The sequence below is a fragment of the Oncorhynchus nerka genome, linkage group LG19 (assembly GCF_034236695.1).
Source record: "Oncorhynchus nerka isolate Pitt River linkage group LG19, Oner_Uvic_2.0, whole genome shotgun sequence".
Taxonomy (NCBI): Eukaryota; Metazoa; Chordata; class Actinopteri; order Salmoniformes; family Salmonidae; genus Oncorhynchus; species Oncorhynchus nerka.
The window spans coordinates 14,426,561-14,440,743 of record NC_088414.1 but is presented as its reverse complement, the minus strand read 5'-3'; the positions used below and the strand labels follow the sequence as shown (position 1 = coordinate 14,440,743).

The 14,183-nt window shown below is 43.5% G+C and overlaps 1 protein-coding gene across 2 annotated transcripts in view; it reads right to left on the bottom strand.

Annotated features, from left to right (window-relative positions):
• Positions 1-14,183, bottom strand: part of LOC115101084 (noelin-like) — a 55,859-nt gene that overhangs the window by 14,903 nt on the left and 26,773 nt on the right. Inside the window, exons 1-4 of one of the 2 annotated variants that reach the window (XM_029620266.2) lie at positions 12,164-12,756; positions 6,728-6,877; positions 3,050-3,205; positions 677-896 (exon numbers count right to left, since the gene is read on the bottom strand). In XM_029620266.2, coding sequence (XP_029476126.1) covers positions 677-896; positions 3,050-3,205; positions 6,728-6,877; positions 12,164-12,313 — 676 coding nt within the window. In that variant the 5' untranslated portion in view covers positions 12,314-12,756. Of the gene's footprint in view, positions 1-676; positions 897-3,049; positions 3,206-6,727; positions 6,878-12,163; positions 12,757-14,183 lie in introns of those variants that run through there. The other variant, XM_029620267.1, reaches the window with a different exon arrangement.

Here is a 14,183-nt window from a genome sequence, read left to right as displayed (position 1 = left end):
TGTGTGTTCAGCACACGCGTGACAGAATATGTTTACGAATAAGTGAATCACACTTTAAAATTAGGCGTAGGTTGTGCATACAACTCATCTATGCTGTCAATCAAATGCACCTACACCACATTGGCTAAACAGAGGCTAGATTGAGGCAAACATATGGGATCCTGTTTTCTTAAAATGAGATCAAACAAAGGTGGGCCTATACAGTATTGAGAAGCAGTTGTTTTGAAACACCTGTGTGGAAGATAGACATAATGCACAGATAACATGTATGTGATAGTTTTGTCCGCTCATGAGATCTCTGAAGAAGCTAAGGTGTGTTTCAAATGTGTTAAAAAAAAGGGATTGTGTGTTTCTTTTCAGGTGTATCCATTGCGTACACTGTGTATCCATTGCGTACACTGTGCGCCTTGATGTTGAACGTTTCTGAGGTGTGTACTACATGTGCCTGAAGCTCTCACTTTAGTCTAAAACTATAAAGAACTTGTCCATGAACACTGGAAGTGTGCAAAGGCTGTTTACACAGACAGCCCAATTCTGATATTTCGCCCAATTATTGTCAAAAGAGCCTGTCTGATTGGTCAAAAGACCCATTATTTGGCAAAAGATCTGAATTGGTCTGCCTGTGTAAAACAAAGCCATAGCGTGTGAGTGTGTGTCAGAAGCTTTCTCCGCCTACCTAATTTTTGCATGCATGCTCGGAGTCTCTCCTCAAGATTTGACACTCTGGTGTGGAGTTCCTCGTAGTCATAGGCTCCCATCTCCTCCTGGAGCTCGCTTAGAACTGACGTCAGGTTCTGGACCTCTTCCTTAAACTGCAATACCAATTTGGCATCGGCCTTGTACTCCTCCAACACTGGTATCAACGGCCTAAGCTCCTCCATTTTCGCTTTTATGGCCTGAAAGGATTAAAATAAGCTGGGTTCAGTGTCATGCTTTTGGCGAACAAAAAAATAAGAGACTCCAAAAAAGCAGCAAAAGAAAAAAAGATAGAACACCTATCTGGCCCTGACTACTCTAGCCTTGCCTATCTTGACTCTCTGACAATACACAACTCTGTAACAGCACCCTGTTTGTTAGTGTGTGTGTGTGGGTGTACAGTGTTTGTACCTGTGTGTGTGTGTGTGTCTGAGGGAACAAACCCAGTGTGTGTTCCACCGTATCGGCGAGATAGCAGGAGGCTCCATCCTAATGGAGACGAGCCGCTGCGTTAAACACAAGCTCCCAGTACACCAGGAAACAATTGGGAAAGCGCTTTATTGGTCATCAATCGTTTAAAATGCAACATCTCCAAAAGGTTACATGCGTCGACATGTCACACACAACAAAGTGTCTGGGATTTTATCCTCGCTAATGTTTGTAAGTACGTGGTAGTCTTTAGTGACCAAATATACATAGACAAAAAAACTAAAACTAAAGTAAAACAACAATAATCATAATCATCAAAACAACAATATCAATCATTGTAAATAACTAAATGTTTACTTTTGAAAAAGCTTTTGGATGGAAAACATTGCAACAGTAACATGCAGGAAGTGACCAGTGGTGGGGTAGATAGGTAGGTAGACTGGCTGGTTGGGAAAGGCGGTAGGTGGGGTTTCTTAGTAGTAGTACTAAAGGTGCTAAAGGTCACTCATAAACTATTTGATGCTCAGTACTGTGGTAGCCCAGTTCAGGTGGAACATGGGATTGACCTGCCTCTTCTTCTCTCTTTACATGTCCTAAAGTTAGCCCTGCAAGCAAGAAAATAACATACTTTTGACATCTAGCTCACTAACCTATCTAACAGACACAAAACAACACACACAGTAATGCACACACTGGATTAGAGAACATGTTAAACAGGCTTTGATTTTTGCATTTGTGATATGAAGGTGGGGGGGGGGGGGGGGGGCATGCATTGGAAATGTACACACGCCGAAAGGAGTGCAGGGGGTGGCAATTGTTGTTTCGCAAATTGTCATCGACACGGCTGTTTATGTTGAGACGTACAATATGTACAAATGTGCTTTTCTCAGTGCCAGGAAAGTAACACCAATGTGCAGGTGTAGCTTAATGATTATGTGGTTTAAAAGGTGTAGTTGGTTAGCTATGACCTTACTGGTGGATCTACTCTTTCATTGATTAGTTAAATCAATCAATAAAAAAAAGGGGTGCTAAACTTGGATTGTCGATAATCATTTAAAAGGAAGCAGTGGGAGGAGTGGGAGGAAGGAAGGAAGGGAGGGAGGGAGGAAGGGAGGGAGGAAGGAAGGAAGGGAGGGAGGGAGGAAGGAAGGAAGGAAGGAAGGAAGGAAGGAAGGAAGGAAGGAAGGAAGGAAGGAAGGGAAGGAAGGAAGGAAGGAAGGAAGGAAGGAAGGAAGGAAGGAAGGAAGGAAGGAAGGAAGGAAGGAAGGAAGGAAGGAAGGAAGGAAGGAGAGCTAAGCAATGAATTAATATCTGGTTGATGATAGTTTTTGCATGTGCCCACTGAATGGTCTAGAATCCCCCCAGTACCAGCTCATATACTATAATTCATTATCGTTACTAGTATTAGTGGCAGTGGTAGTTGTTGTCGCAATGGTTATTGCTGTGGAGAAAGAAGACTGTTTCTCGGGAAGAGAGGTTCCCAAATGTTCCTGTTCAAAAGTCTTAAGTCCCAATACAATTCATTTTGACACATACTGATGCATTCAATTCTGAGAGCTTTTCCTAGAGAATATGAAAAGCACTCCAGGCGAACTATAGAAGAAGGAAATTTGCAGCACTCCAATGCTTCAATATCAATACTCATCTGTCAAACATGCATGGGTAATACATAAGTATTGAAATTGACATTTTTGGGAGTGCTCTCCATTGATTATCTGTGAGGGACCCAGCACATCCACGACTTTGATTGAGAATGTCGTTGTTTATCATCTGATGCTGGACCATATCCAGAGTGGGCAGTGGGCACACACATAAACCGATCCATGGTGGATGGAGGTGGTTTTGATCAGATGAGTGGTGGTGATGGTGATGGCCCCTATAGCCCCAGCATGGTGGGTGTAGGTGTACTGGTCTGCTGCTGTACCTTGTATTGCTTGGCAGTGTTCTGCTTGTGGTTCTCCTCCACCTGTCTGAACTTGGTCTCCAGACCTCTCAGCTGCACCTCCATCTTCTCCACGTACTGCAGGTCTCTCTGTGTCCGCTGGTCCAGCACCTGGATGGACTGGGTCATGTTCTGGACCTACATTGGGGAGAACAGGGAAGACATGGAGATGGGTATGCCTACACTCAAATATGGCCACCGATTCTTCCATCACAGAACATTGACTTGAATAGGATGCCCATTCTAGCAATTCTATTTCTATGGTCTGGGCTCAGAGTCTGACTTCTGCAGAGCACATCTTAGCTCTGTGTTGGTAATCGTTGATTGGTACTAACTGGTGGCACAAAAAAGGGCCTGATCCTCTCTTGTATGTACTGTACTCTATTTCTATACCTGCCCATAATAATGCTATGTATTATTAGTTGCCTGTCGTATGCCACAGACAAGTCCACAGATGTGACTGGACAACAAATCACTTAGTCTAATGAAGAGAGATCTTTATGCGTCAATCATACTTATTGGCAGCTCGAGCAATACTATGGACACTCACCAACTGTTCTGATACACTCTGGGTTATTTTGAGATTAGCTTTACCATTTGCTAGCCAAAACAGCAGAAACCATGCATCATGAATACCACAAACATTTGGTAATTGTTCCTTCTCTAAGCACTGTACTGCAGGGTTTTCCAAATTGTGCCGCCCCCCACGTTTTTTGGCCCTAGCACTACACAACTGATTCAAATAATCCAAACTAGATGATGAGTTGGTTATTTGAGTCAGCTGGGTAGTGCTAGGGCAAAAAACAAAACGTGCACCCAGGGAGGGGCCCCAGGACCGAGTTTGTAAATCCCTGCTGCACTGTATGTGCATTGAGCTGGCTTGCATCATCTGTCGTGTTGTTTGGCTAGTGTGCGGTGATGTAACAGTGACTCCACGGTGACTCCGTGGAGGTTTCCATGGAACTCATTAGTGGCTGACTGGTTCCCGGTTCCCATTCTTGTCTCATGAACAACAGGGCGGATGAGGATGGGGCCGCAGGTGGGTCTAAACACAACCAAACACTTTTCTGTGAAACTTTTTTGAAGCACGTCAAGGCATTTTGAATTCCAATCCAAATGCATCACAGTGTTTAGATTGTACATACCAGAACACGTTAATTTGCTGCAACACTTTTTAAACACAATAACGTGTTAATTCAGCACATGGCGTTTAGATTTTAAACACTTAACACTGGGGATGTTATTTTAACACTGTAGGTAGGGTGGAAAGCTGTGTTTGCATATTTGCCTGCATGCCTTTCGAATGAATGTAAGATATACCCACCCACAGTATGACTGTGTTTGTTACTGAGAGACACATGGTTGTTACATTCAGAACCTTCTACCCCTGAAGCCTTCAAGTGACTAACAAAGTAAAATAATTCAATTGAATGTAAAAACCTTTATGACCATATTTAATACATTTCGTAAGGCAATCAGCTATCCTGGCCATTCGCATCTGAAAATCCTGACTCACAGGCTCCATAAAACCAACAAGTCAGTGAAGCAGTAAGTAATTACTATCAGAATCAAACCAGTGGGAGAATATCCAACAACCTGATTATTTTATCACCCACAACCTGCACTCAGAATGACTGCTATGATGGCGGACATAACAAAGACGATTACAGCACCTAAACCATCTAAACTGGAACAACCATCTCAGCAACGGGCACGATAAATCAAAACCCTTAGTGATTGGATTAGTTTAGAAAATGTTGAGTTATTCATCTTTGTATAGTATAAGATCAATTACATAGTAAGACAAACTGCTGTAAAAAAATCAACCTGCTACAAATCGCGCTGAGAAATATATGATCGTGGCACCCTTCCCACGTCTTTTTCACTCCGAGAGAGTTAACGGAAATGAATTCAACACGAGTTAACAAAAACACCATGCGATTGAAAAGATTTCTTGAATCAAATGTCCTATTCACTTCGCTGAAATGTAGGCAAGGTGACAGACATTCCTAACACTGATCTGAATAAAAGTTATGGAAAGTCACATCAATCAGGTTCATCTGTTGTGTTTTATTGTCAATGTATGTTCAAGAAAACAATGCTAAATAACTCATGTGTGTTTGTTTTTTTACCCAGCATTTTTGGAGGAGTAAATTTGGGTACATTTTGTGGAGCTGGTGCTGAACAAGTTAAGGCAGGGTGCTGAAATAGTGTGTTGTCTTGGACTGCTGCTGGAATGTGTGGGCTGCTGTCTGTGGGTTGTGTGGTGGTGGGGTAGTTGAATAATTCCATTGAAGTCTGTGAGGCAAGACTTGACAGGTCATTGGTTAGTGTTGCTTTGGACATGATGTAATAATACAATGAACAAAAATATAATCGCAACATGTAAAGTGTTGGTCCCATGTTTCATGAGCTGAAATAAAATATCCCAGAAATGTCCATACGCACAAAAAGCTTATCTCTCAAATTTTGTGAACAAATTTGTTTACATCCCTGTTAGTGAGACTAATCCATCCACCTGACAGGTATAGCATATCAAGAAGCTGATAAAACAGCATGATCATTGCACAGATGCACCTTGTGCTGGGGACAATAAAAGGCACAAAATGTAATGTTCATCTCTTTACCATAAGCCACCTCCAAAGTCATTTTAGAGAATTTGGCAATACGTCCAACCGGCCTCACAACCACCGACCACGTGTAACCACTCCAGCCCAGGACCCCCACATCCGGCATCTTCACCAGCGGGATCATCTGAGACCAGCCACACAGACAACTGATGAAACTGTGAGTTTGCACAACCGAAGAACTTCTGCACACAAACTGACAGAAACCGTCTCAGGGAAGCTCATCTGCGTGATCGTCGTCCTCACAAGGGTGTTGATTTGATTGCAGTTCTGCGTCGTAATCGACTTCAGTGGGCAAATGCTCACCTTCCACGGCCACTGGAGAAGTGATGAATCCCATGTTTCAACTGTACCAGACAGATGGTAGACAATGTGTATGGTGCTGTGTGTGTGAGCAGTTTGTCAACGTTGTGAACAGAGTGCCCAATGGTGCAGTGAGTTTATGGTATGGGCAGGCATAAGCTACGGACAACAAACTCAATTTGAAAGCACAGAGAAGCGCTGACAAGATCCTGAGGCCCATTGTCGTGCCATTCATATCAGCATGATAATGCACGGCCCCATGTCGCAAGGATCTGTACACAATTCCTGGAAGCTGTCCCAGAAATGTCCCAGTTCTTCCATGGCTTGCATACTCACCAGACATGTCACCCATTGAGCATCTTTGGGATGCTCTGGATCGACATGTAAGACAGTGTGTTCCAGTTCCCACCAATATCCAGCAATTTTGCACAGCCATTAGTGAGACAAAGTGAGACAAAATTCCATAGACCACGATCAACATCCTGAACAACTTTTGGCGAAGGAGATGTCACACTGCATGAGGCACACCAGATACTGGCTGGTTTTCTGATCCACGCCCCTACCTTACTACAGACGCATAGAATATCTGTATTCCCAGTCATGTGAAATCATAGATTAGGGCCTAATTTCTTTATTTCAATTGACTGATTTCCTTATTATGAACTGTAACTCAGTAAAATCTTCTAAATTGTTGTATGTTGCGTTTATATATTTTGTTCCGTGTAGTTACCTTCTCGAGCAGTTGCCTCAACTGTTTGGTGCGGGCATCTCGTGAACACATGGACTGCTGCGGTGCCACCACGGTGCACACACACCTCCCCTCACTGTCCTGGGCTGAACTGTACACCTGCCACGACTCCTCTGGGTTCGCTGGCAACACCTGGAAGAAAGAGAGAGAGATAAAGAGAGAGAGATAAAGAGAGAGAGCGGGAGGGAGGGTGGATGGGTGTTCGGGGAAAAATGGAATAACAAAATAACAAAAGCATCCATCCTATAATCCAATTGTCAGGGATTTGTTGAACAAATAACGTGTTCTACCCCTTCCATCCTCACCTGCTCTCTGACTGCATTGGCTTAGCTTGGCCACACATTTCAAACATACACTGTAGGCTTGTGGTCACATATAGAACCACTTGGAGTGGTGGAGCTGTGTTAAACCCTCAGTACTCCGTGTTTATTGTCTCTCCACAGTGGCACTTACATAATGTCTCTCTGTGGGATGCACACGAACAAAGGATTAAGCACGGGAACATATGGCCATGATGAGAACTGTTAAACTCCTCCAACCTCCCACCCCGCTCCATCCAATCATCAAATGCAAACAGAGGGGAACAGCAGCCAATCGAACTGGTCGAGACCTTGAAATACTCAAGTTTGTGTATTTTATCAAAGTTATTGATGTCCAACTATTTTTTAAAATATTTTTAAAATATTTTAACCCGTTTTTTCCCCAATTTCATGGTATCCAATTGTTAGTAGTTACTATCTGGTCTCATCGCTACAACTCCCGTACGTGCTCGGGAGAGACGAAGGTCGAAAGCCACACGTCCTCCGAAACACAACCCAACCAAGCCGCACTGCTTCTTAACACAGCGCGCATCCAACCCAAAAGCCAGCCGCACCAATGTGTCGGAGGAAACACTGTGCACCTGGCGACCTGGTTAGCGAGCACTGCGCCTGGCCCGCCACAGGAGTCGCTGGTGCACGATGAGACAAGGATATCCCTACCGGCCAAACCCTCCCTAACCCGGACGACGCTAGGCCAATTGTGCATCGCCCAACAGACCTCCCGGTCGCAGCCGGCTGCGACAGAGCCTGGGCGCAAACCCAGAGTCTCTGGTGGCACAGCTAGTGCCCTAGACCACTGCGCCACCCGGGAGGCCATGGTGTCCAACTATTTAACAATACAAGGATGAGGTGTGAGATTGTCAAAATTAAACAATGAACACAGTCCAATCATGTTCACATTGAGACAGGGCTAAGCTGGATATGCAGAATCCTACAAAGCTTGAGAGGTCATCAAAGGATGTGGTGCTGATCTCACAATCAATTGACCACAATCTGATAGGGATCTGACAACGGTGTTGATGTGACATGTCTCTATCCTTGTCCCTGAGTGATTGACCAGATGAGGCCCACACTCAAACAAATGCTGGGTTAAAAACAACCCAGTGTTGGGTAAATAGTGGCCAGACAACACGTTGGGTTATGTTTGACCCAGCCAGTTGACTCACTTAGTTGGGTTACTGAGTTATGATCCACCGGGTCAGAGCAGAAGAATAGAGGCATGGCTTAGACTTAGATTTACTCATTTTTTTGAGTAAATGTCATTCCAAATTAATCTGTTCTGTTGTACAGTCAACACATGTTAAGGTTGAACACGGACACTTTTGTAGGCCGACGGCCTGGGCTGACAGAACACTACCAAATCAACATCCCGTGTTACTCTTCTGCAGTAAAATCTTGTAATGCCAAGTACTTCTCTGCAGCTGCCACCACAACGTTTATGTTCTGTGACTCACGTTCCATTTCTGCTGTACAGTTGATAACCATGGCTGTCAGGTTAAAAACTCAGCAGGACAGACAGTGTCTTCTCTGTTTCACCACGCTCTCCACTGGGTCTGCGTCGCACCAAATGGCGGGCATCACATACGCCTGGGAATCTTCCATTTCAGTTGATCCTCCTCAGCACTTAACACCATCACTCCTTTTAATGGCACCCTGCTCCAAAGAGCAAAGCAAGTCATAGTTATTGTCCCAATGTGCGTGGCTGTGAGCGCCCGCGCCCTCTGGACGGAAGAAATGCAAACAAATCATCACGAGTCCTCTTCAAGTTACTTTCACTGACTTCTTCTTCTACTTTAGGATTGGGTTGGCGGTTCGCATCCAACTTCTAGTTGCATACACCGCCACCTACGACTAACTTCCGGTAATACAAAATTGGGGGAAAAGGAAAATGACCCTGACAATTATTAGCCCTCGCTAAAAAAAAACACTACCCTAATTCCATTATTTAACCCTATCTAATCCTTCTCCAGGCCAAAGGTCTGGGAGGAAGGAACAACCCCTAAACACCCCCTGCAAATCTTTTTGCAGTAAAACCTCACAAACCCAAGGACTTCTCTGCAGCTGCCGCCACAACCTCAAATTCTCTGTAACTCACGTTGCATTTCTGCGGTTCAGTTGACGACCACGTCTATGAATGCTAAGAAACCCACCTTACTGAAGCGCATATTATTCCCATCCCTCTCTAATGGTCTCTTCCTACTCACAGAAATCCTCTCGGGATCCCCCACGCTGTACCCATCTTCCTCTACCCCTCTCTTCACTGCTTCGGCATACGACACTGTCTGTACTACTCGGACCCGGGAAACCTCAACCTGCCTATTGTCTCACTGGAGACCCGATCTCCAGCCCCATGGGCACCGCCACAGCTAACACACAACTTTCTCCACCGATACGACGCATTCCTTCGTCTCGTGCCCTCCTGCACACTTGTTACATCTCCCTCCTACACACTGCTGCAACATGACCATAAGCTTGGGTCATAATAGGCCGCAGTATTTTCAGAACAAAACCTCTCACAGGATAACTAACACATCCTAACTTTGCAGGACAGACGACAATATCACCATCATCATTATCGCCACCACCGATTCACCACACTCTCCACCAAGTATTTGACTGACTGACTCAACCCTTGTAATTCCTTGACAATACGACAGAATTTATTAACTGGAATGGAAATTCACTCTCACGGTTGGCCAAAAATATGTACAGCATTTTTTTAGAGTGCAGATAGCTTAGAAATTAGTCATCGCAAAACCTTTCAGCCAAAGACTCTGGCTCCATATGTAAATGTATCTACAGTTCTGGTGGCACGAACATAGGAAATAGCCCATACATATCTGCATTGTTCATCTGAAAGCGATGCACTTCCATTCCATTCAGTCTCTCTCTCTCTCTCCATTACATATCTGCAGGACTAATCTGAAATCGTAGCACTTTCATTACTACTGTAGATAAAAGCCAACAGTGTCCTGATCCTGAATCCACACACTCATTCCACAATCCATCGTTTGACTGTACATCATGACCAGGGTGCAAGAGAAGCCTATTCCAATAGTGAATATTAACCTGAGTCAAATGTCCGGTGGCCATAGTACTGCTGAGAGTGAATAGATGTGCATGGATGCAGTTTGTCATCCCTACCTTAGAGCCCTAAAGGGAACCAAAAAGGTCACCAACAATTAACTTAAAAGTGTGGTAAATAAATGTGAATGTTTTAAAGGCAACTGGCAACCTTTCCATATTCACTTCACAGAGGCATTGACTGAATATAATGAAAAAGGTAGATGGTCAACTACACACAAGAAAATAATGGTTCTAAATAACACCAGATATGGGTCATTTGGCTTGTAACCATAGCGGGAACCCTTTTTTGAAGGTTCAATAAAGAACCATGCTAATACGTTTCTAAATGGAACCTGTAGGGTGATATAAAGAACATTTCTCAACATGAAAGGTCATTTTATAGATTCTTTCAAAAAACAATCCGTTTTTTTTCTATTCTGGTCAGCCATATTATATTGTCAGAATTCCATAGGTGTTATTACTGTGTTAATCGACAAGTTGAGTCGAGTGAGCTACCACTGGAACAGATGGGGGTCCCCGAAGAAAGAATTGAGAACTGACTGATTTCATCAATCGTTCTCAATTAACAAGACCAAAGCACTTTGACCAACTAAAACGCAGATACTGGCCTAACACAACACATGAGACAAACTGGAATGACACTCTGACTCACGGTTACACAACAATATTCTAAGCGTGTCCTACATTTTAATTATCACTAAATGAGTAAAGAACCCTTTTGTGAACTGTAAGGGACCATTGAAGAGCTCGAATGGTTATTTTAGTCATCATATACTTTGTATTTTATATTTTTATACATATAATTAAGCATTATGATTATGGCTCTAGACAACAAGAAAAAGCTATTTCAGGTGATTGAAAAATGTCAACCCCCCCCCCCACGCCGTCCTCATGTACTTTGTATCCCCTAGATTTTGTGTGTGCATGGTTTAGAGGAAGTTAAAAAAATATATAAAAAAATCCCACAGGAGAACAGCTCAAAGTCAGAGTGCAAACACGGATGTTATTACCAGAGCCGTGTATTATCTAAACACATGGCTCTAGTTATTGCTATGTAATAACGCAACATTTTGTCTGTCATGTAATAAGCGAAAATGACGACGTAATATTGTAATATGTCGGCCCTTCATTACAGTGCAACCTTTATATCGGACCAGATAGTACTGTTTTGTGGTTTAATTATTGAAATGGTTTATGTTCTAATCAAATAGCTTTTTGACAAAAAACGTAAACCATTATCAAGGAGTGCGTTTTATTAATTATTTCTTACTCAACCTCATTGCGTAAAATCACATATAATATTTTTTTTCTCTACAGGTTTCAACATTTATTTCACGAAGAATTAGCCTATTTATGTTTAATAAATCATTACATTTTCTTCGATTAAGATACAAAGAGAAGAAGCCTTCTGCCCCGAGTAATAACAGGACCCAATTATGTATCGGGTGCGCTTTTCATTCGATGATCAGAGAATCAGAGACCCCACTGAGGGTGCCTGAAATCCGGGAGATAAATATGAACCCAGCTGCTTTCACTGTAAAGGTCTGGCCGCGAAATTTCATTTTCACTCAATTTTCACCTTGCAGCGTTTTATCAATGACAGCACCCAAGTCCATTACCGCTCTCAGTTTCCACCGGGCGCCCTTGTTCTCCTCCACCTCAGCGCGCTACCCCCGCCTCACCTCGAAAATACAGTAACCTACAACTAGTCTCTCTCTCTCTATCTCGAGTGATGTCAAACTAAGAAAGACGATATCAACCATGCCTCTGCAATTCCATTTGCTCTAAGATCTGAGAGCCAACCAAGCGCTGGAAACAGACAGCACAACATAAAAATACACTAGTGTCCCTGTCAAGCAAAAAAACAAAAAGAGCTCAAAGAGAAGGGCTTTTATACGTTTAATAATTAATGAACCATTAAGACCGAATAAAATAACATAAGTAACAGTTGGGTAAATAATACGCAGCCAAAATGAAGCCGCGAAAAACGAAAAGTTGTGGTGACACTTACTCCGGTGCTCCTGTCCGGGTAGCCTGCCCTCTCCGCGGTGATCTTGGTGGTGTTGAGCCCCACCAGCGAGGGCAGCGTCTGCGACATCCAGTTAGTGATCATCGCCATAGTGCTCAGCACCACACCGATCTTCAACAACGGTACCGACATCTCTTCACTCTGTGTTTAACCCAAATTAGCTGCATTCTATTTCAGCACAATCCGGTGAGAAACGAGCAAGGCAAGCCATGTTGCCCGGTGAAGCCACAGCCTGCTGGTGTAACACCCGTAGCCCCGTTTCGGTCGGTCGTTTCTTGGTCATCACTGGTGAATGGCGGAATGGTTCGGAGCTGGAAAAAAACTCGGGGCAGGTATGGATCACGTTAACGAGAATAAACCCTCGATAACCAATTGGACAGACCCAAAAGTCGTGAGAAAGTGAGATTGAGGAGTGGGTTAGAGATGGAGAAATCTGGATGGACAGGCCTATCTCTTTCAATTCAATTGACAGGGCTTTCTCTCTCTGTGCTGTCCCGCGCTCTGGTGGCTTTCCCGTTCTCCCTTCCTCTTTCGTTCACGCCCTCAGTCCGCCTCCTGCCTCGCGCACTCTTGGATATAAGTGCGAGTGACTACACACAGGCTGTTCCAAAAGGAGAAGGAGGTGCCTGCAGATATATATATATATATATATATACACACAAAACAATGGACATATATACTGCCAGATAGGGGTTATTTGGCTTGTAACCGTAGCGGAAACCTTTTGGTGCAATATAGAACCATTTTTTCAAGATTCTACACGGAACATGCACGGTGCTATAAAGACCCATTCAAATGTTTTCTATATAGCACCAAAAAAGGGTTCCACTATGGTTACAACTCTTTTTGGTGCTATATAGCAGCCTTTATTACGGTTCTTTATTTAACTTTGTGGAGAATGGTTCCATAAAGAATCTTTCTCAGTCTGAACGAATCTTTCTAGATCATTTTGAAGAACCGCCGTTTTTTATTTTGTATTCTTGTCAGCCATATCATATTGCTAACATTCCTTAGGTGTTATTATTGTGTTAATTGACAAGGTGAATATGAAGTGAACTACCTCTGGAACAACTGCGGATCCCTGAGAACAATTGCGACAACGTTCTCAATTAATACAAAAAACACCGTTACCGGCCATAGTTACATATATTGCCACAACATACTACAGATTACAAAACTGGAATGACACTCTCACTCACGGTTGCACAAAAAATAACTATGCGCATACCATGACCCAACATATTCTGATGAGCCGTTTCACTATGTTTTAATTTTCCCTAAAAGAGCAAAGACCCCTTTTGTGAACCGTAATGGACCATTGAAGAGCTCGAATGGTTCTTTAAATCATTGTGGTTCCACATAGAATCATCACCTTTCCCAAAGTACCCCTGGGGAAACCACTTTATTTAATTTGTATAGCAACGCAAGCAACGCGCAAATATGATGGCGTCAAAAGCAGGTTCGAGACTCCCTTCCTCGTGCCACCGGGGTCCGTGTCTGCTTGGCTGGTGTAATCTCGGATTGCTCGCCGTTATTGTCCTCAATCGCGCGCCCAGAGGAAATAGGGGAAAGAGCAGTTCCCGTTAAAATTCCCCACCTGTCTGCACGCAAAATGCTGAGCGCTTCTATTGCCCAAAAAGATACAAATAAAAGTGAACTCGAAAAAATACGACGTCAAATCATGAAGTAGGTGCTCTTCAAATCGGAAAGTTGAAGCTCTAGAAAGAAGCCCAAGTTCCCGAGTTGGAATTCCGAGTTGGATGACCGTTCAAATCGATTTCTCTCAGTCTGGGATCATTTGTTTCTGAGTTCCCAGTTGTTTTGAACGCACTGATGTCGGAAATCCGAGATTTCCAAGTTCCCAGTTGTTTTGAACGCGGCAATTATCCCGGGCCGCAGCAGGTGACGTTTCTCACTCCCACACCCCCCATGGACCCCGAGATGTTAAAGGTCCCGATAATTATTCAAGTTGACCTTAATATAATGAAAAACCTCAAGCAAT